Below are 23,793 nucleotides of genomic sequence, written 5' to 3'. Positions count from 1 at the left end.
AACACTGTACGAAATATCTTTTATTTCCGTTTAAAAAGCTTTTACATTAATAATGCAAAGGTTGCTTTGTTAACCTTATTCGAGTTCACCACGTGAAAAGATTTGCTGTTTAACCCTTTGAACTCGAAGCCATTTCAACTGCAAATCTAAAATAATTTTTCTGGCTTCCAGTGTCTCCATTTTATGTTACAATATTTATTTTATTCATATGAAATTGAGTCTTATGATTCATATAACAGTTAAACTTTTAACAATTTTTAAATCTAAGCTTTGGGGATATCTATTAAAAATAAATTTGAAATGTATTATAGTAATTTTAATGGCGCCGCAGAGTCGCCACTCGAGTGCTAAGGGTTAACTCGCAGTCTTGCGAGTTTCTGCAGTTTTAGTTGAAACTTGTAATTTGTTTCGAATATTTGGAGGTCAAGACGAAATCCGTTCCATTAGCGGTAATTGATATCGGAAAACGTTGATATAATGGAACCAGTAATTAAACCGCGTACGGTGCATAACTATATCATTCCATTACCAAACATGTAAAGAGCTCGACGCATAATTACATCTGAGGTAGTCACCCATTAAACTAAAACGTTTCGCGCCCATTATTAGGACAACCCCTAATTCATTCGCCCGAAACGCAAACTGCATTATCGCTATCCGTTCCGACCCGGCTGTTTGCCGGCCGTCGCCAAAATATTTTTCAATCAATTTTCCACCGCCTCGGGTGTCGAGCTGATCAGCCTCGTTAACCCTTTTGAACTCCTACGTCGAGCGTGACTCGACGTTAGCTTTTATCTCAGGTGCTCCATCGTCGAAAATTTCAAAATGTTACAATAGTGTAAATAAAACCGGTGTTTCAGTGAATTTGTTCCATTCTTTATTTATTTAAATTACTTTACAGTTAAAATAAATATCAAATGAAATACTTCAAAGCGTTGGGAGCTGCTGGCAACGAAATTGAAATAAAATTCGGAATGCAAAGGGTTAACGTGTAATGGTCATTCAAGTATTATTACGGTATTCTTGACGTCGCCTTTGTACATCGAATTTTCTTTACGAAAATAATTAATACAAAGGCAAAGGGATGCGATCTTTATGATACTGTCAAATTCCGGACTCGAATAATGCGAATCGACAAAGGATAATTGAATTATATTAACACTTTGATGCGTTTGGCAATTCTCCGTGAATCGTAAACCGAGCGATGCAATTTTCTGTCCAGATTCAAAGATTAATTTCATTTACGATTTGCATGCGTAAAGTGAATTTTATTCGAGTCTGGAAAAACCGAAAGTACTGATAAAACAATCGTTTAATGTTGTTTAAATTTTCACGGAGCCATTTATCTGAACGGTTAATTTATTAACACGTTGTGCTTGCAACGTTAATTTCAATGTTCGTTTCGGTAATTTCGATTTAATTTTTAATTGCAGATTTAATTTTTAATTACAGTACACAAAATAGAATGTGTAAATTGTATTATTTAAAAATGCAAAGATATAAAGGCACGCCATGATAAATATTTTTAGCTCAGGAAATATTTAAATCTTTTTTTTCTAGTTTAGAGTTTAAAGTCGCATCGTCGGTATAGTTATTAACAATACTAAACGTTAGTTGCTAGATGTAAGATTTATTAAAGAGTGTTGACGCAGGTAGAGGTATTTTCCTCAGGTGTTCCTGTGCAATTCTTGAATATTCAATCAAAAAAGCGAACTTCCAATTTTATCTTGAATTAACCCTTTGCACTCGAAGCCATTTAACAAAAAATTAATAAAAAGTTTATTTCCAATTCTTACACGCGTCCCTTGATTTCAACAAATTTCTCTTATAACCAATGAGGGTGCGAATACTTATGAGATTGACTGTATGCTCGTTATTTCCACGAATACCGTCGTTAATCTTGATCTTCGAGATCCACGGGGGGCGTATTGACAGCGTTGTCGCACCGGGTAGAACCGCGTTTACATTTCGCAGAGGAAACACGTCTGCCCGGGTCGATATACCGGATCACGAATTTGATCCGCGAGGCATAAATTGCGTGCAGGTCGGTCGTATTACATCGTAGCAACTTATTCTTCGGCCCGGCTCCTTAACGACGCTCAAGTGATGTAAACCTCTTCCTCCTCTTCCTCCTCCCCCCCGCCCCCGCCCGGCGCGGACCCCTTGGTATACTGCGAAAGCTGTCAGTCGTAAAAGGCAAAGGGCCAGAAGACTGTAAAAAAGAAAGGACGAGGTTCGATAGGTTTCATCATCGAACTTTTTTACCGGGCCGTAAAAGAAAATCGGTACATCTTGGAAACAAGTGCGAGCGGCGCTGTAGGGTTATTCGAGTGGAAATATTACGATTTATGAGGGCGGGGGGTAGGGGGGAGGGGGGCGGGGAAACTTTGCCTCCGATCGTAGAATCAGCTCGATCGTTTTACGGCCCCTTTAATTGACCATTGTCTAGGCTGCGTTTATTGTTTACAGCTTTCTTTATACCGCTTCGGGAACACCGTCGGCTCCTCTTCCTCTAGAAAGTTTTTTACCCCTCGGATAAGAATTTATTAATACTTAACGGCGTGATAAATGTCTGTTCACCTGCAGTAGTCCGGTACTTTCCTTCGCGACATTTACAATGGTGTTTCTTCTTTCTTTTTTTTAATGCGGATTGCTTTGTAAATCTCGGTTGGGTGGATGAGTCTTTAATGGAATATTCACATGGGTGTTTACTGTTTTTGTAGTTATGAATGTTAAATAAATACTCCAGGTTCGAGAGTCTTTTATACGTGCCTTTAATTGTATGAGATTTAGACTCAACAATGTTACTATAGTTCTTAATATAGCAGGCGTGCAAATAGTATGATGAAATAATAAAAGTTCAATAAATTTTTCAAGCCAATCTTTTATGCATAAATCTTCTCCTGCATAAGTCAAACTTCTTCATTTCCACTGCTGACAAAACAAATCTAAAATATACTGAATCTGCATATTTTTATTTTCAATATACACCAATACAGAGATATACAAATATGACATTTTATTGAGTAATTGTTCACACCACTGTATCAAATCGAAGGATTTTCCTGAGAAAACACAAACACCCGTACATCAACGAATCAAAAACCATCATTTCAAATTTGCGTTTTCACAGAAGTTTTCCACGAAGACGAAATTCGTCGCATCTTATTTACCACGAACATCGGCAACTTTCACGTTTGCCCAGAAATCGTCAGTCGATCGGCAAGCGCAGCGGCTTAATTAAATTTGGCAATGTGTCCCATGAACGGGTCGCGCGCGCGCGTCGCGTCGTAAACGGTAAATTACGAGGCTCTGTAAAATGAACCGACTTACGTGTCGATGAGAGGAAGCGGACCTCTCGACGCCGACACGCTGCGTATTTTTATGTTCCCCCCATGTTCTCTGGCTGTCGCCGATTAATTCCTTCTTATTTCGATGCCGCGCGTGCCGTTTTACGACTTCGGATTCGGTGGCTCGCGCCCATCGCCGCAACGATTGCGAAACCCTTGCGTTAAGAATGTACAGGGTGTCCCGCGCGAACGAGATTAAAAGGATCTTGATACCGCGTGCGCATGCTCGGGAAAATGACGCATTGATATTTTAGGAAACTGTTATGGAAAATTTAAGACGTTGCGGTTACCATTTTATTTTTTAATTTAATTGGTTAGGTTAATATTTATATATTTCTGAAACCAGCTTTGCATACTTAAAAAGATAATATAAAAGTAGAGATAAAATGGAATGCTACTTACGACAATGATTTATTTATTTAGCAGTGCCATTAGTTTCATTTCAGAGGTAACTTTAATATGTTTAGCTGCACGTGTATTTCTAGAAGAACGCAAATTTCACGTTGAATACCTAAAAGAAACATTAACCATCTGCTCTGAAAAATAGTTATTATTAAATTCAGTATTTCAAGCTCTACCACTCTGCTTAGGCTGATTAAAAAGTCAAAACTAGAACCATTACCTTGCAAACTAATTATAAGGCAAGTAAGTTAGATGAAAATGTCTTTTCTCTCCCAATAATTGCAATAAGTAATAAATAATGTAATAATATCCATAAATTCTATAAAATGTCAGTTTTGTATTTAACCCAGTCACTTTTCTCATAAATTCGGTCTGCTAACGAGTGATCTCGTAATTATTTCAGAGCGTCTGGAATTACGCGAAAGCATTCGACAACCATGGAACGCTTAACTCACTTAATGCCTGACCTTTTGTAGGGTAGTTCACCATGACGATATAAATATCGGACAGTATAGCAACGAACACATGCAACGGTAGGCCGTGTGCGTGGAAGAGGGCTGTTCGGGGCTGCATAGGATATCCCTCTCCCTCTCTCTCTTTCTCTCTCTCGCGCGCGCGCGTGCGCACGTCGTAACTCATACAGGAGATTAATGTCTCCGGCGGAACTCGAGAACTGTAAAGCTTCGCTACAGAACTGTTCTGTTCTATACGAAAGCTGTTACTCGCGGTGGAAACTGACGCGGGGATCGTGATGCGACTATGGAATGTCATAAAGAGGCGCCTTTAAGTATTCAGCCCACCGCCTTTTCGCGTTTCCGTGGAAATTCAGGCTTTCTTATTGATAGCCGCGTGCGCAACCGGGGGGAAAAAGGGGAAATCGTTTCCAGATACGTTTCTCGCGAATAAAGCGATGAATAGAGGAAAATAGGCGCCGTCCTTCATCTCGTTACCTTCCTTCCTCTTGTATCCGCGGCCCTACCTCCCCCCCTTTTCATGGATTTTTAGATTAGAAATTTATATTCCGCTGCTTTCCTGTCCGCGACTCCTCCGATCCTGGCTGAGTTATCTCGTAGCCGTATTTACGTAATTTTGGAGCGCGAAACTGGGAGCAGGTGGGGCAAAGTGATCAATATTCAGTGTTTTTTAATTTGTGCTAGTATTTTCGATGTTCTGTTATTTACTCTAAATTTCTATTTGATTTTAATAGTAAATAATTGATTTATTAATGATGTATGTATTTCCATTCATTTAATCTCCTTTATTTGAATCGATTAACTCGCTAAAATTAATTTAACGATTCTTATTTACTATTTGAAATAATTTTCGACTTCGAGTTAACGCAAAAATGTCATTAGAGTTACTTTTTACAATAGTTATTTCAAAAATGGATTTTCACTATTTTATTATCCTAGTAATAGCACAGTCTTCAATATTCAATTACACTTTCAATTATAATTCATATCACGTCACAAGACAATTTTTTTACAATCAATATTTATATTTAAAAAATTGTTAAAAGTGTATACTTAACCACAAAGCTCCATAACAAATGCACTATATCATATAACATGGAAATAATATCTCAGAAAAATGATTTTGCATTCACAGTTAAAATTGCTTCCTAGTGCTAAAAATCAATTATTTAACGAAAACTATAAAAGAGGTGATTGTTGAACGTAAAGTGCACAAGACAGAGGTGTTTTCTCCACCTAATAGAAATCCGCACTTCATCCAGAAAGTGCCTCCGCCTGGCGTTTGATGTTTCCAAGGGGAGTATGAATTTTATAAAAGTGCCGGGTAACTTTTGGAGCGGTGCGTACAACTCGGCCCGCGGAGCACACACACCCCTCGACAAATTCCGGAAACATTCGTAAGGGAAAGTGGTGTTCGCGTAATCCTTTGCGACTGGGAGAACTGTCGCAGAGCGCGCGCGCGCGCTTGTCCCGTTTCTCGAATCCTTGAAAGAATTTGCGATGCAGTTTGAGGAACTGTGTCTCGCGCGTCCGGAGGTGTAGCGCGACGGTAACTTTAAAGTAGCATCGGTAATTACGCGCGGGATGGTATTTCCGCGTCGATTGTGAACGGAGGTGGGGGTAGGGTGGGGAGGAGGAGGAAAAAGCACGCGTCTCGCGATGTAACAGCTTTCCTGCAAATCGGTTTTGAGTAGTTAGCGAAGTAAATCGCAGATATACATAATCTCGTGCCGGGCTGGGAATCGTCAAAGGGAATCCATAAAGTTGCGACAACTACCTGTGCATAGGGTGTCTCTTGAATACTGCGCGTTGCTGTTAGAGCTCGAGTTGCCGCTTCGAAGCCAGAAGGGCGGGGGAAATTATTTATGCAAATCGGCCGGTATTTCATAATTTATGGCGGTTGGTTTCGCTGAACGTTCGTTATGAACGCGCTGAGATTACCTTTGCGCGCGGTAAGGACTGCGTTATTTATTTTTTAGAAACTGGGCTTTGTGGATTTATTAATATTTATGACCTCTAGGGATTGTTAGGGAATAATATTATTTAGGTGTGTGCATTCAATTTAGCGAAAGGTGTAGATTATCAAAAATTATTATCTAAATGACACTACAACATTTAGGATTTCTAATTTCTCCAGGCATCTTTGTTTATTATTATAATAAAATGTATTAAACAATATAATTATATAAAAGATCTTTCAGTAATACTTTAATTCCTGACAAATTTTTCGATGTTGAAACTATTTAAAATATAATTAATTTATAGACAAATTGATAATTGCAACATTAATGCGATGCAAAAGATATTAAATAAAGCAGCTAGAAAATCATAAAGAAAGAAATTGCAAACTGATAAAAAAATCTCTCGTTCCATTTAAAGCTGCGATACTAAAAAAATTGTCACATTTTATTACCTATCAAAGACATTTATTAACAAGAATTATTAAACAATAACGTTCATTAACAAGAATAATTTATACCTCGAAAAATGTCGGAGGTCGAAGCTGTCGCAAATGCTTTATATCCGGTTGAATCTTGATAACATTGACGGAATACAGAAGACGATAAAATGAAGCAGTCAGAAAATCGTAAAAAGAGCAGTCGCGCATTGATAAAATTCCGTCGTTCCGTTTAAAGCCGAGCCAATGAAAAGGTTTTCATATTTTTGCGGAAGGAAGGGGGGTAAACAGATAACTAATTCACCGGGCCGAAACCCGTCAATGGAGCACAGGGGAGGCGGACGAGGCGAGAAGACGATTAAAGCGGTTCCATAACAAATGAAACATTCACGATTGAAATTTACGGGAACACAGGTAAGCTCGCAAGCACGGCTTTATTTACGCGAGCCGGATGCCTACTTCCACCTCTACGGTAATTACTACGGCAATTACATCGCGATTTACAGTAATTACAACTTTTACTGGCTGAGCGGAACCCAAACTGTGTGCCCCCGTCGCGGCGTTCTATCCCCCGGAAGCGGAGCCACCTTTCCCTATAAAAAGGTTCTCCCGAGCACCGGTAGAAACCATTAATCTACCTACTACGTTACCGAGTACAATATATCTGGACTTAACATAGAGTCGTCTTTGCCAGCCAGAGGATTTTTCTTCGAGTGCGCCGCCATTTTAATAGTCCTCCGCGCCTCTTTTTTTCTTCGCCCGCACAAAGAACGTTGCCGCCGAGAAACATAAAACGAGGCAGTTCCTTGGTAAATCGTAAACTTCTCGCTGATTTTACACTAAAACTTAAAAAAAATGACTTTCATCATTTTAGTAATTATATAATAATTTTTACAATAATATCCTTTCGCGTGATATTAATCACAATTCTGTCATTTCGTTGTCAATAATTTTCACTAAACCGTGATTTGTGTATATAAAAATTGTATTCTATAATAATTATTTTTATAAAAATTACGATGATGGAGAAATTCGAGTTAACAAAGCAATTTCTTATTGTAAAAATTGGGGATGAAATGGCTTTTTGCTATTTAGAAACTCTGTAAATAAAAATAAACTCATGCTGTGTAACTTTTGCAGATTCTTTTTTAAATCAGTTACAGCAATTGTTTAACATTTTAAAGTCGTCGTATGATTACTTTTAGCCCACCTGGTACATTCAGTGAACTATACATACGTCTAAACTGACACTCAGCGTAAGTACAAGGCGGTCTCGTGCCATAGCTTTGATGTTTATTTGATTAATGAGTAATTTATTCATAAATCGTGCCACCAGAGGCATTGAACTTTCTCAAACATGTTTTAATTGAAAATTATCTAGCAATGTTACGTTATATCTTCTTTGTACTCGAACGACTAATTTCGTATTTAAACAACGTATATACATAATAAGAGAAAAGAATTTTTTATAAACAAAAAAGTGTAACGAATGGATCGCATCGTATTTTGAAAAATTTAATTGCGCAACAGCAGCGTATATTTGCCGATGCAACGTCAAAATTCACGCAGGCAATAATAAAGTGGTAATGAACCATCTGTGATGAAAATGAAGGAAATTGAATTACTTTATACGGCATAAAGAAGCGGCGTTTGAAGTTAATTGCACGGTATACCCGACACACTCGTGTTACATGGCAAAGAAGACGGCAGCTCCACTGGAAACGTGTACCTACTCATCGAGCGCGTAGCTTCAGTTATAAGGTATCCTTCTGGCCTAATTAATTATACGAACTTGCGAGGTGCGTGAACTACGACGATAAACTATACGCATGTACAGAACGGATTATTATGTTCGTCTATCTATTACAATGAAAAATGGATTCTCGTATTCGAATCTTAATATCTTCTTAAAGTTAATCGGAAATCTTGGCTAGGGAATTAATTTTCGTTGAGGAATCCCTTATTTCTCGCAAGTACCATAATTTTGGACATCCTGTATTTATATTTTTCTGAAAAGTGTTTTGCCCAGTGCGAAAACCACTGCATCTGATTCAACCACGTTTTGTATTCAAAGAATTTTCTTTTCGGTAATAATAGCAATAAATATTAATATATTGAGAAACATATTTTAATTCTTTAATTATATTAAAGAATTGCGCCAAATGTGAAGAGTTCAATAACATTAACAGACGGTAAGATCATCGATCGAGAGCAACTCGCATCAAGATCCGCCGCATGCAATCGCCCACATTATTTAAAATATTTAACAGACGTTTATCATACTCAAAATTGAAAACCGTGCGATTCATCGACCGCGTTCGAATAAAAGATTTTTAATGTACGCAACAGCTGGCTCGTACCTCGTCTCGAAAATAATCGGGAGGCCGGTTTGCAATGTTTGAAGCGCGCGCATAAATACCGGCGGCATTAGCGGGAACCGGGATAATACACTTAATTAATATTATTACATCATATCTTTCCCGATTTATTGGCGAGACGAGCGCCGGCCGTCCTGCGGGCTGAATTGAAATTCTCCCGATGTGTAGCGAACGGTTCATTAGGTGCTTATGAATGCGGTCGATGTTTTCGCGTCACGCTTGTCCTCGAATATTACAATAATTTTGATCGGCCGGAGGGGGGGAGGGAGAGAATCGTGTAGCCGCCCACGCGCGGGCACGCCGTGTTGCCCCAGACATTTTCGACATCAATCGATGCTTATTTAGCCGCGTCTGAACGCGTGCATGCGCCCCGCAAACTACGGCCTTATTAACATTAATGTTTCAACAGCATTTTATAAATAAACAACTAACTGCCGGCCGATGGTGAAGCCCGCCGCGGACGGATTATAATGAAATATACCCGCGATCGTTATATTGTTGTTCTGCGCGTTATTTCGTAAATAATTTGTCACGCAATTTTTTAGCGATTACAGTTGCTCCATTATAAATTAGGAATATACTATACGTAATTTCAAGCTATTATTCCGTTCCTGTGATTAGCACAGAATTTATCTGGGTGAATAACAGCTGGCGAAATTTATTTTTTAGTTTCTTCGATATTAATTTGTTTTATTAGTTTGTTACACTCTAAAATGAATACACTTGGTATATAAAATATTAACCTGGCACTCACAAAACGATATAAATAAATAAAAATATAGTAACTTTATCGACCAACATAATATCCTTTTGTTGCAATAAGAGTAATAACTTAAAATGAAACGCTTCCATATAAACTCAAGGAAGAGAAACGCGTGAATTTTGTTTGGACAATGCGGCACGAAAACGAGCAACAAACAGCACCAGCGATATCCGGTATCGATTCCAGGTAACGCGTTGCAGTTTCGCACAGACAGTTTAGCGTCGAAATTAAGCTTCTCGGGAATTTCCCCGGACGAGAGATGAAACGGTGAGCCGCCGAAGACCCGCCAACGACAAAGTGGCAAACTTGTTCGAGCGTGCTGAACAATATACAATATGAGCTGGTCAAATTACCGCGCGCCCCGAGTGTAACGTTACAGGCGAAGAAAAGTCCCTTCTCTTCAATTAGCCGGCGGCATCGGCCAGCGCTTTTCGAAAAGAGTCGTTCCAAAAGCTGGCCGACGCCCCGTAGCTTCGTCCCGAAGAAAATCGAACGTTTCGCTCGTGGAAGATCGAGACGTAAAACCGGGGAGAACTCGCGAGGAAATTGGTATCGAGCGTGCTATTGATTTTTGCTTTTGACTCAGGTGCGCGCCGAAGCGCCGGGAGGAGACTTCAATTTCGAGTCTGTCGGCGGAGAGAGAGATGGTGAAAGATTCGTCCGGAAGAATGGTCCGCGTGCCTCTATCCCGGCGCAGTCCGCCCCGGAGATACGAGTTCATTCGATCGCGGAGTCTCGTCACGAACCGCAAGCAATACTCTGTTGCTCATTGGCCCGGTGTAATTTAAAGCTCATCAATTACGAACCGTATTCCACGGTTCAATCCCGGCTAAAACGTGGCCGAGGCAAGACAAATTGTCCCACGTAGACGTAATTAAGAACGGCCGGCACCCGCAACACCGTCGCATGAGCTCCGACGACTAAAAATGTAGAGGGATTCTTAAGTCGAGTTACCTCCCTCCCTCCCCTCTCTCTCTCTCTCTCTGTCTCTCTCTCTCTATCTGTCTCTCTCTCGTCCCAGCGCATAATCTAGATTTACGCGGCGATAGATCGTGTTCCAGTGTTAATTATTTCCTGAAGCGGTTGTTCGGCATACGGCGGACCATTTCGCGATAATGGCGGGACGAAGCGCCGCTGTTAAGATAAACCTATCCCGGGCACGGCTCCTAATATCGTTCGTTATCTTTTCTACGGCTATTAATGCGACCGTGCCAGAAGCTCCGTCGCCGTGAGGACGAACGAGAATGTCGCATTCACGTGTCTGCCAGGAAGATGGAACTGCTACTTGGACTCCGCATCTTTAGGATGTAATTACCGGGCTGCTAGAGGGCTTTTATCTGCTGCGAGATTACCCGTTGTCTCGCGGGATTATTGTTATCAAATTGTCTACTGCCGTGAGACGCGCTTCTCCGTTGTATAATTTATGTTATTGCGTACCGTCTGTGTTCGACCGTTTTTAACGCCTGCACGGCTTTCCACGCGTTTACAAGTCGACTTTCTCCGTGGGAAATGCTTGGATAAATTATTAGGGTGTTCGGGAAAATAACTTTCGTTTGTTTAGATATCAATTTTACCGGTTTCTTAACCAAATTACTTCATTTAAACCGTATTGTTATTATTATATATTTTGGCAGTTCATATTCTAAGGATACTTTGTAAAATAGTTTGCTTGATTCTGTTAAATTGCTTTTTTAGGTGTCTCGGTGTATATGGAAACCGAAGAATTTTCAAATTTTATTTTATATGTATTGATCATTTTGTTTTACATCACTTTGACATTTTTCTGAGAATTTTTCGACGAGCAAATATATTGTTGGAACAAGTTTTATAATAAAAACAGAACAAGATCGGAATGGATTTTATCTCCATATTTATACGAAACAATGCACTGTATTTTTTTGTCACATTTATATGTGACAATGCACATTGTTACTGTTACTGTTGGCTACGTTTCGTTTTTATCTTGAAAGAACGTGATACTTAACAGAGATTAGAATGAAATGTCCTTTTTCCGATCCTAATACTTGACACAATTTTTTAGAAATACGTAATTGAAATCATTTAATTGTAACACCAATTTTGAAAATCATATGCATTCATTTTTAAAGTGGTTATAATTATTCGATTTTTCTTAATGCTATGTCATTGTGTATGTTAAAAATTGTCTCATAATATTAATTATTCATTTTGAACAGATAATCACATTCTACTATTATCAGCTTTCTCGAAAGTATTACGAAAAATATGGAAATTCGCAGACTTTCACATCGGTTCTACGTTTCACGACTTCAGAAGACAACTTTGCATTCAACTGTGAGAATTTTCCATGTCTTTTCTGTCCCTTTGAAGTCCTGCTTTCAGTAACGACGTAGAGTTTCGCTAATTTCCATACGTGCTGCGATCTTTCTTGAAAAGATGTTAACAGTAGAAACTGAATAACTTAATTACTTTAATTACGTATATATTTTTACGAGTTACCATTGCTACAAATTGTATTATAATTAATTTTTAGTCGCTATTGTAATTATTATATTACTTTTCGTCGAGCTTTGAAGATCTCGACGGTGATTTAAATGACTTTAAACTGTTCAAGAAATAAAATATTGCGATTAAGCGAAAAATAGAAAATTTTACAGATATAAGAATGAACAAAGTTTTGAAATGTCGTTGCGTAACTGATGTTGTATAACAAACTCGACAGAATGATGAACGGATCAGGGAACTTTCAACATCTGGACGTAACCATTAGCTAGTTTCTGCGTCGAGCAATTCAACTTTCTCCGACTGGGAAGAGCGACATCGCAAAATAACTGTCTACTACTACTTCGTTTACTAATAAACTTACTACTACTTTGTTTTCTAATAAGCTCACTACTAAAAAATTTATTGCCGATGAATTTTTGACAATAGGAAGCGGTGGTAACATCACAACGATCATTGTCATCGATTTCTGCCACCTGCGATTCTCTTTTACTTACATTTCCATTTACATTTTTTTTTATTTTCCAAGTTGAATAAACTACGATAGAACATCCCGCCGCAATGTAAGAAACAAAAGCAAAATCAATGAAACCACCGATGTGAGAAAAAATTGAAAACGACACTGATCAATAGAGACTGCATTGAAAACGACGACGTCAGTGTCGCGGTATAAATTACAACACAAACAATTACAGTATAAATTCCTCGCAATAAACAGAAATTCCGCGAACTTCTTAATCACGCCTCGGGGGTAACGCGCGCGCGACCGTGTGCCCAATGATCGATCAGAGTCATTCGATGCCAGTCATTAGCTAATGGGGAAGTTGAATCGCTAACACCCGATAGGAAACTAATTCCAACTTGCCGGAGAGAAACGGGTACGGGCTGTCTCGTGTCCCAGTTAAGCGGGTGTGTAGCGTGCATCGTAATTTGTTGCCGAAGAATTCTGAACGCCCACGACGTTCCCGGTACGGATCGATGCCCCGCGACTCCGCAACGGTTCATAAATAACCTTTCTACGTGGAAAACGAATCCATCAACGGCCGCTCTCCTTAACTAGCCAATTCGAGGCAACATCAAACGCAACGGGAACCCACCTCTCCCCCCCTCTTCCTCCGTCCCTGTTTTTTTACACGCTCTCCCTTCGGCCGGGCTCACCCCCTAACAGGGCGCCCGGTAAATAAGTAATCCTTCCGTTTCGTGGAATGCGCCCGGCCGACTTCCCGAATCCACGAAGATGATCGCACGGCTTCGGGCGAACGGCGAGCACGCTTATTTTGCCTCTTTATTCGACACGTAAATTTTCGCCGTTCCTTATTTCAAGCAGCCGCCGCTCGCCGCCGCCTACGGCGAATGAAATACCGGGCGCTGTCGTTCTTTCATGACCCGTCACGTTTCAACCGCGCTTCACCGATGCTTATTCCACCGAGACAGTTCAATCGCCAAGATGTACCGCGCGAACTCGATGAAATTCGCGGAAGCTGCTGTTTATTAGACGGGCAAATTACTTCGCTGCCTCCGGTCGGAATCCACTGTAACGTTAACGCGATGTTTTCGCCGTTTACGCGGCACTTTAGGGTGCTCTGTTGTCGGTGTAAGTAAGATTAATATGTAATTTCGTGAGTATCATTTTGTTGAACGATTTTGTTAAATGAATGTTTGTGGTGTCGCGATGGTGTCAAGTGAAAAGATGCGTTAACGAAGCGACGGATTTCATTTATTTTATTTTGGGAAAGAATGCGGTATTTTGCATTAAGTGTATAATTGTTTGCGCGTAGGAAGTGACCCAAGTGGCCTAACTAAAAATATTGAGCTAGCTATTTTCTTGCTAGAGCCAAAACCACTGAAACTCAATTTTTAGAAGGGTAGAAAAGAAGAAGGGTTGAATTGCTTAATAATATATTTTCTCTTAAAATCGAGAATTCATAAATAATTTTCAAATAAACGAACTTGGGTCACTCTCGAAAAACGACTCATTTTGCGCTAATTTTCTCGGATAAGATGCCACTGACTTTGTTCAAATGAATAATAAATCTTGCAATATTGCAAATCTTTATGACTGATATAGTTTAATAACCGATATGATTTAATAACCAAAACAGTTTAATAATCGATTCGAGCAGACGCATCGGCGCAGCCTTTTCTCCCGCAGCAAGCTTTCGAACTCCGCCAGCATGTTTTACGCATTCTGTTTGGGCGGCGGCGCTCCTTCCAAGTTTTAGCAGACAATTCAGACAGTTTTAGACTTTTGTTGAAGTTTATATGGTGGCGGTGCGCTGAAAAATGTAACCAGCTTTCCATGCTCGCTGGCGGCCGTGGTTAGAAAGTTAAACAACGCCCGCTGCTGAAAACCGGGACTTTAGCCTCGAAAAGGGTACGAAGCTGCGCGAATGGTTTGAACCTGTTGCATAAAACTAGATGATCTTCATATTTTTTCGGATGTCGAAGCCGTTGTTCAATTATCCTTCCATTTCAAAAAATGTCCTTTCGAAATCCATTTCAAAAAATCTCCTTTGGAAGAAAATATAGAATTTACTTTATAGAAATATAAGATATACAGTATAATATAAAATGAATTAATAATAAATATAGAATAATAATAGAATACAGTATAGAATAATAACAGGATATAGTATAAAATAATAGTAGATAGTATAGAATAATAATAAAATATAATATAGAATAATAAAATAATATAGCACAGAATATACATGAATACGTAGAATTTACCTTCGAAAAGAAATCTGCAGTTTTATGCGCTTCGAATTGCGACCCAGGTGATCAGGAACATTGCAAATCGCGTAGCAAATAAATAAGTGAGTGGAACAGAATTGTAGTAGTCGAGGGGCGTTGTGAAATATCCCTGATGCGGCGTTCCTCGCGAACAGGTATTGCGGGCGATGCGCTAACAAGGATGACGGTCAGTCCGAACCTCGGGACGGTTTCCGCGCTAATACACTCTCCTGTCGCCTGAGCGCAAGTGATATAACGACGACGGGGGGAGACGACAAAGAAGAAGCGACTCAACCCTCGGTGCCTTCCATTTTCCAGCGTTTCCCTCCCCCCCGATCTTCTGCCTGGTTACAGGCGTATCCCCGCGCGCGGCTTTTGCCCTTCCCCTCGATCTCGGCAGAATGTATGGTGCGCTCGCCTCGCGGAGTTTAACCGCCATTTTTCTCGTGATAAATGAAATTGTTCCGCACCGGGGCGAGAGCGTGGCGCTTGTCACTGCGAACGTCTCTCCGGCGTGCATTCTCCCGGCCGGGTCGACAAAAAATTTTCGTACCACGGACCAAAATGGAGTTCTCGCGATCGGCTGGTTTCGGCGTGCCGGCCAACAAGCGATAAATGTATCGCGTTATGATTCTACGCCGGGATCCGGGAATTTTGACAATCGGCGGAACGGTTCGCCGGAACACGCTCTACGAACTATAAACCGTTTAGCCGTATTTTAGTTAATCACTCGAACGCGTGAAATGGATGCTAATAACACTTTACTCGCTCGCTTAATTACTGTGATAAATGTGGGAATATTCGATGCTGTGTGTCACGGTTCTAAAAATAAAAATTAAACGAATGCAATAATGACAGTGCTACGAAAATAACAAAAATTTCTCTGCCATAATTACGTATTAATTATCACTATCAATTATATATATTATTACTGGAATGCAAGTGTAATTTTATTATAAAAGTGCTCATAATTTTTAGCATAATGGTAGCGGTCCATTCAACATGTTTTCTATGGTTTCAAATACAATAAAATAAAAATAAATCAAAATTTGCATTCAACTCAAGGGATACCAGAGACTGTAAATAAATTATATAACGCAGTCCGTTCCGCTATCGATCTTTCGCCGAAGATTACGGCGCTTCGAGTCTCCGGGATTTTACTAGATTCGAAACTTACAGGAACAATATATTCCAAGAAATTACTTACTAATCACGAATTAATGAACTCCGTAAAAGAGCAGCTTCAACGGCGAGGGGAAACTTTACTCGTTACAATTTTTTACCCTTTTTAAGCACGACGACGGCAACTTAAACTTGACAGAGCGGAGTTTATAAATTCCACGATATGCGAAACGTAATGTAGAAAGTTCCGCCACCGCCGATACTATTCATTCAGCCATCGGAACGTACTTTCGCGACAGTTCTTCGCGAGACGCTCTCGACCGTCCCCGCCTTTTTAAATGGAATACGACCGATCTGAATTCGAGTAGCAATCCGTGTCAGAATTTTCACATATTTTCGAATTAAGGCACAGATATCGATTTGTATCGCGCATTAAATTCGTGTATTAAATTAAGCGTTTAGAAAAATTAGTTAATGAAATTAATAATTAAAAGTGACATTATACTGAATTCTCTTGAACAAATGCCAAACAATAATTACAGTTTTAACAATTTTTTAAAATATAATAACCCTTTCGACTCGAGGGCTCCGCTATGAAGATTAATTATAAATGGCTCAGCTCCAGAGCTCTCGACTCTAAAGGGTCAATATTTCTCTATATTAAATACCAGTTTTTCTTATTTTCTAATTTATAAATAAGATCAAGAATTTGAACTACACTCTTCAAACTTTGTATTTAGAACTTCGCTGAATGCTTTAGTAAGAAACTCTTAAAATATATTTCATTGTCCCGGAACATCGATCGCTTTTTGAACGAACCTCAACGACGAACGATGCCGGAAGCATTGAAAAGACCCCAAAAGAGGAGGTCGTTTTCAGGACCTCGAGCATGTCGGACGATTTTGGAGCAGCGTGGTCGGGTTCGAAGTAGCTGGGAAAGTGTCGTCGCTTCGTCGGCTCAAGATGGAAATCCGTGTGGGAGTGCCGGGTCTATTGCGATTGGTCGGCCGTGTACGCAGGTAACACACGGGGGGCTTGCCCGGTGATCGATGAGATCCTTGGGAGCGATCGGTCCTCGGGCGTCCCGTGAACGATCGTTGATTTCGGCTGACAACGCCGACAAACACGTCACCACGGGCAGATAAGAGGCGACGCGGCGGCGCGTGGGCTCGCCGAGTAGCTCGTTAAAACATGATAACTCCATCTACATGTAAATCTAATAGAGTAGACAGCGCCGCGAGGACATCAAACCACCGTTAACCACCATCTACACCGCCAACCGGCAAGACGACGCGCTGGCTTCGTCGGCGGGCACCTTAAGCTACCTTGGAAAGCCACGACCTTAACCGTCAGCGCGTACGTCACCGCTAAATTCTCCTGTAATAAGATCTAATCCCGAAGGATGTCTGCGTTCCTCCCCCCAACTCCCCTCGCGCGCGCGGGAGTACCTTGCCAGAGCCTGTGACAAGACTCCAGCCGCGCCGCGCGCCTCGTCGGCGTGAAAGCCGACCGTTCCGCTTAGAACGAATGCGGTTAATTATGTCTACTCGTACGTACGCGCATAGATGGCTTAATAGGATTTCGCGGAAACCCCGGCGGTTTCCGGATCTCATCCGAGACACCCGGGAGACTTTGTCGATCGCAGCCCCCCCCGACTCTCTTTTTCCACGATAATTGGACAGCTGCTTTGAACACGATTTTAACGTTTGCCCGTTATCAAGCCGACAGCCTTCTGATAAGGAGAACGCTCCGCGCGACGGCTACAGATTTACGTTTACGCATTAATTAAGCTGCGAAGTATGGCGTCAGTGTAGCTAACGGAGAAGCGTGGCTGCAAATTGTGATAGACTAACAAATATGCAGAAATAGGGTAACGTTGTTAATAAGAAGAGCGATCGCAGTATTAGCGACGGCGTGGTATTATAACTAATTCGTTTACGCGAAATACGAATTTTCTTTAACAAAAGGATAGACTGTGTTTGACGATAAGATGAACATTTTTATATGACAATAGGCAATTCTGTGTTACCTTTTTTTTTTAAGAAATGAGATGTAACAATGTATGTAGAACACACATGTAGTCGTTTCTCCACGAAATGTATTAAAAATGTTGCATTGTTTTATATTCCAGTTCCCATCATCAACGTCAGTGGAGTTCAGGGTGGCAAGACCGATCTTCCTTGCGACATTCGCACTGCGGACAATGACGGCGTCAGCATAGTTTTGTGGTACAAAGGAGGCAACGAGAAACCAATTTACGGGTAAGCAGTTCGGCTTTAATAAACGCTTGGGGCTTAAAGGAGACGTCTTTTTTTACGATTGTTTCTTAAATCGAGAAATTATCTATATGGATAATCCAATAAAAATAACGAATGGTCAAAATAAATACAGAATGTTACAAAGAAATACAAGTTAATTACTTTTCGGACTCGGTGGATTTAGTATTAAAACAAATGATGTGCGTCATTTGATCACAGTAATATACTATAGTGTATGGTGACTGAAAGTAGAGCGATATAACATTCATCTTTTTATTTGAGTATAGAATTTTAATTTTGAAAGTAGACAGAATTATGTAGTATATCTTATAGTTCACATTATATGCCTAATCAATATATATATTGTAATATATTATATTATTTACATATTAACAATCTATTTTTCACAACCCATCTTTCGCAATTCTGGAACAGATGTCAATTAACGTTTGCTTAAAGACCGATTTGTCGCCACCTATTTTCGGCAAACGAGTTCGCGTCCCGTGTCCCGAAATCCCAAATTCAATAACGATCGACGCGTCATAAACCTCAAGATGTGTCACAGCTGTCAACGGGGTCTGCGAAGTCCGCGGTCCTCATTTTCACCCCTATAAACTGCACGAGGGGCGATTGCGACTGATTTGTAAAGTGATTGCCGACGATAGGCGACACGATTATCGATTTGTCAGCCGTGTTACCTGTCAGAATATTTTCACGTCGCTGGTAAGAAACACACACAGAGCGTGGACCAAATATGCCAGTAGAGTAGGAGGAACATGGTAGAATGAAAAAAAAAGGGCAAGATATGCATCCGCGAGATAGTTCAATGTTTAATCCGAGTGCACGTGCAATGCTGTGAGAATTGCCTCGTAGGTTTTTATAATAGTGTCGCACGAACGCTGATAATCGAAAGCTTTTACTCAACGCGACACCTTTCGAGCACATTTCTTGCCACGTGGTCGCAATGTTTTTAATTAACCAGTTTGGTATATTAATTTGATGAATAGAACTTTTCTTAATATAATTTGTAACAAGATTTAGAAAATCTATACGTTTGAATTTTTTAAATTGTTAGATAATCAATTTTATCCTATTACAATAATTATCATTATGATAATTACTATATATTCAGTACTATATATTATAATATATAATATATAGTACTGAAATATATAATATAACTTGTAACAATATTTAGAAAAGCTATACGTTTGAAATTTGTCAAATTGTTAGGTAATCAATTTTATCCTATTATAGTAATTATCATTATGATAATTACAATTATAATCTTGTAAAATGGGTCTACGAAAATGTAAATTTGCACAGACGTCTGTTTACTGATTACTGTTATGCAACAAATAATTTTCGCAATCGTAAAGAGTACTGATTTATTTTCTCAATTTTCACTACTCCTTTTGGCAAGGAAGTTTAATCCAGATAAACAATAAATGCTCATGCATAAGCTAATAACATTACTGCTTTCATCGAGTGACCAGTAATAATTTCTTGACTCTCCCGCGTTATAATTATTTCCGCTAATTAGAACACAAATCTGGCGGACCCTCGCAAAACCGTATTACCAACCGCGCCAACGTCATTGTCTTATGCAAGCGGTCGCTGAATTATTTCCGCCTCATACACATCGCATCAGAGGCTAACAAGCTTCAATGATACCGCATACTAATGCCCGCGGACCCGATCCGAGGAGGTGTTCCCGCGTTAAAGTAAATTCCCCGCCGCGTCGTCTTGCGCGCGCTATAATCCCCCGGTCTTCCACATCCCCTGAATTCATCAGGAGAGAGAGAGAGAGAGACCCCCCTTTCCAACGAGCCACGGTACAAAGGCAACGGTACTTCGCCCAGCCGCCATCTAAAATTCCCGCGAAACCCGATAATCCGGGAATATAAATTACTCGGAGGAAATAAAAAAGGCGAGCGCAGAGGTGCTGGCTGGGACGGTGGCGGGCGACGGTGGGGGGAGGGCGACGGGGGTGGTCCAGAAAATTCCTCGCGTTATTTTCCGCGGTGATCTTCATATGCCTCCTGACTCGCCGATTCGCTTCCGCGGCCCGTGAAATTTTGCATATAGAATGGTGCCCCGCCACCCCGTGCCACCCCCTCTTGTCCACCGTTACCGTGAAGAAGAGCGCCACCACCGTGCGCCGGCAGGGGGGGGGTGGGCGGATGACGGAGGGAGAGGTCGTCTCCCCGGTAGTCGACCGGTCTGGTCATATTTAAGAAATGTAATAAAGTGTAAGATATGTTCAGAGGGGGTGGCGATGCATCGTCCTGGGATCCCGCCTCCAGCTCTCTCACATCCCTTTAGCCGTGGCCGCCGTACACAGACAGGGTGAATCACGTGGCCGGGGCATACAGGCTGTCTACCACTGCAAAGTAGTTTAATCCGCGACACGAGAGGCGGAACTCGAAACTTAACGACGGTCTGACACATTCTGCTATAGCTATAGCTTCCTTTTTCGAGTCCCCGTTTCGCTCACCTAGTTACTGATATGACAGTGAAATGCTTATCAATTGACGCTTATCATTAGTTCTTGGATGACAGAAGTCGGGTCCATTTTTACCGAGAGTTACACATGCTTTATTTAAATTCTATTTTCGTGGTGAGTCGTGTGCAATTATTAACTGGTAGTATTAAAAACAATAAAAGAATTAACTTTGACCTCGACGAAAGGGTTTTAATAACATATACAAATGAAAATTAATTAATTCAATTACTATATGCTATTTTCGCTTTGATTTTCTAAAGACATTAATATCGAGACTTTATTCGACTTCGGAAAAGCGATACAGAATTTCAGTCGAATGAATTCGTTATTACGAAACATCTTCTCAAATATCCGCGTATCGTAAGTCTAAGTATTCTGAAGTGCCCTTCGGCATCGATGCGGCAACAGACCAACTATAAACATTTCGCGATTCCGCATTAACCCCGGGAAGCTTCTCGGAGCTAATGGCGTAAAATGAAACCATACACGGCCCCGGTAAAATACGCGGCTCGTTGTTATCACCGGCCACCGTTATGCTTGATAAACGAGAATAATGTTTTGACTAATCCAACAAAACGAAACGCGGCTCCTGGCCCGGAGCAGACACGAGGAGCCCGGCGATAAGGACGAGAATGTTTTCTACGTAAATTTCCTCTCTGTACATCATAAAACTTTAAACGAATTATGATATTATAATTTTGGATCCGCGGCGCGGACCCGGCTCGCCGAGAACATTTTTAAAGCCGCCCTCTCGGCACTCCCCCCTCTCAGCGGCCCCACTTCCACTTAATCTGATTTGTAATCTCATTACGTCGATTTATTCGGCCACTTGAACGTTTCGCTCTAACCCAGTCCCCGCTCATTCAATTCTCTTGATTACAAGCTCGTCTCCTTCATTTCCTTGCACGAGCCATCCCCCTTCGTCTTTTTCTCGTCCCGCCGCAACGCCGGCTTCTTATCTGCGCTCTTCGCCCCCCCCCCCTCCTCTCTGCTTCGACTCTCCCACGGCCTTCTTATGAAATTTTCCGTAATATTTTCGTTACTTCTAAATAGTATCCCTCGATTGCTCTTAAGGGACATCGTTCCGCAGAATTGAATCCGTCCAATTCCGTTTGCCGGTTCTCCCATTTAAATCGCGTGCATTATACGAACCTCGGACTCTCGCTCTTCCGTCCGTCGACGGGTTTTAATAGCCTTTTATCTTAAACGGGCAAAAATTAAAGAGTGCAGGATGTTCCTGAATAGAAATCGATCCGAACGGCGTACCGGGTCGCGCACTTTGAGCAACCGTTCGTCAGTGCCGTGCCCCGATATCTAATTAATTTTAGGGGCGTTTAACAGATTACGCCGTTAAAGATTCAGTTTCGCTGATCAATTTCGAGTCGATTCAATCGATTCCTTTGTTAGATATTATTTTTCCTGATCGAGATCATTTAGTCGATATTTTGTGTTTGGTCATTTATTCTAAATTTTTGGCGAACGCTCGAAATCTCCAAGGCTTTCATTTCGTTTTAGATCGTTTTAGGCGCTTGTACTGAAAGGGTTAAACGACCGTGGCGCGCTTTTGGGTCTCATGATTTTATTTTGACTTGAGGGAGAAGGAAAGCGAGCTGTTTCGTTGGACCCTCTAGAGGACTTTTAAGTAAGGCTACTTAGCGGGCCTTGCCTTAGATAAAGATAAGGGCAAAAGGGTGGTTTCGAGTCATATCATCGTTATTATTGGATGTATGAAAAAACGCCAAAGGAGAAAGATAAATAGTTCGAAGAGCACTACATCTGTAGGCCTTAAAATTTTTTTTAAATACAGCAATGCATGTGCGATTAATAATTGCATCATTTCTTTAAATAGAAATGCATATTCTTTTCAATACATGTCGATTCTTCTGTTCGTTCTACATAAAAAATTATTAGGGTACCATGGCAAAAAAATTATTTGATCTCGAGATATTTTCAAAAATATTATGACTTGAAACAATTGCGTGTACCACCCTGTATACATATAAACATGGACGATTAGCGAATGTCAAAGATAGTCGCCACACGACGGAAAATAAGAATCGAATAATTATCTCTCATCGCGATAAAATTCCGTAGAAAAACACGCCCAAGTATCCGGACTCGAAATTGGTTCGTTAAAAGTAATCAAGTTTTTCAAGTATAATAGGAGGTCGCAACCAGCCGGGATGTACCGAAAATAAATTAGTCTGAACGGGAAAGACGGACCTCATTAGTAAACCGCGGACGTTTATGCAAATATCCGGGGAAATTATACGATTTCGTTCGCTAATTCGTAGAAAAGAAAATTATTTAAATTTTCTTATTTAAATTTATGATAAACCCGACCCGTACCTTGATTTCCCGCACGCCAACGCGCCTCTCCTCCTACCCCCCTCCTCACCTCACCTCGTCGTTTCCATTAGGCGATTGATTCAATTTCGAATCGAGCAGTCGCAAAATTGTCTTATACTACTTGGAGCCGGAACGGTGAACCAATCGTTCGCAAGCTTCGACTTCTTTAAGAATGTACAGTCCAGATCGAAGTTAAGCAAACGACTATTTGCGTAATCGAGCGAGCGCTCGATGGAAGTTCTGCAGCTATTTCTGGACCGGTCGACATCTACATCAGAGGGCGGAGGTCTTTTCGCTGTGACCAAACATTCGAGTGCACGTAAAGATTAAATTGAGCGGCGCATTGGACTCGAATTGTTCTGCGCATATTTCTTCACGCGTTGCTTGCAATGCTTGTGCATTGTTAGGTTGGTAGAACAATACTGATCACATTTTTAATTTTTCATGCAAATAATTTTTTTCGAAAATTGTTTTAGGGTAAGCTCGTTCGAAGAATTACTGTTGGAAAATTTATTTTAAAACAAAGTTAAATAACTCGTTCGTACTTGTTGCATCATTCTAATATATTGTGTACTAACTC

At 40.7% G+C, this 23,793-nt stretch overlaps 1 protein-coding gene across 1 annotated transcript in view; it reads left to right on the top strand.

Moving 5' to 3' along the window:
* The window catches only part of LOC144470699 (neural cell adhesion molecule 1), a 199,326-nt gene that overhangs the window by 106,400 nt on the left and 69,133 nt on the right, over positions 1–23,793 (top strand). Inside the window, exon 2 of the mRNA XM_078182157.1 lies at positions 18,232–18,361. Coding sequence (XP_078038283.1) covers positions 18,232–18,361 — 130 coding nt within the window. The remainder of the gene's footprint in view (positions 1–18,231; positions 18,362–23,793) is intronic.

Source organism: Augochlora pura, chromosome 1 (assembly GCF_028453695.1).
Source record: "Augochlora pura isolate Apur16 chromosome 1, APUR_v2.2.1, whole genome shotgun sequence".
NCBI classification, from domain to species: Eukaryota; Metazoa; Arthropoda; class Insecta; order Hymenoptera; family Halictidae; genus Augochlora; species Augochlora pura.
Note: the sequence above shows the minus strand (reverse complement) of the source record. Positions and strands in the feature narration are given on the sequence as shown.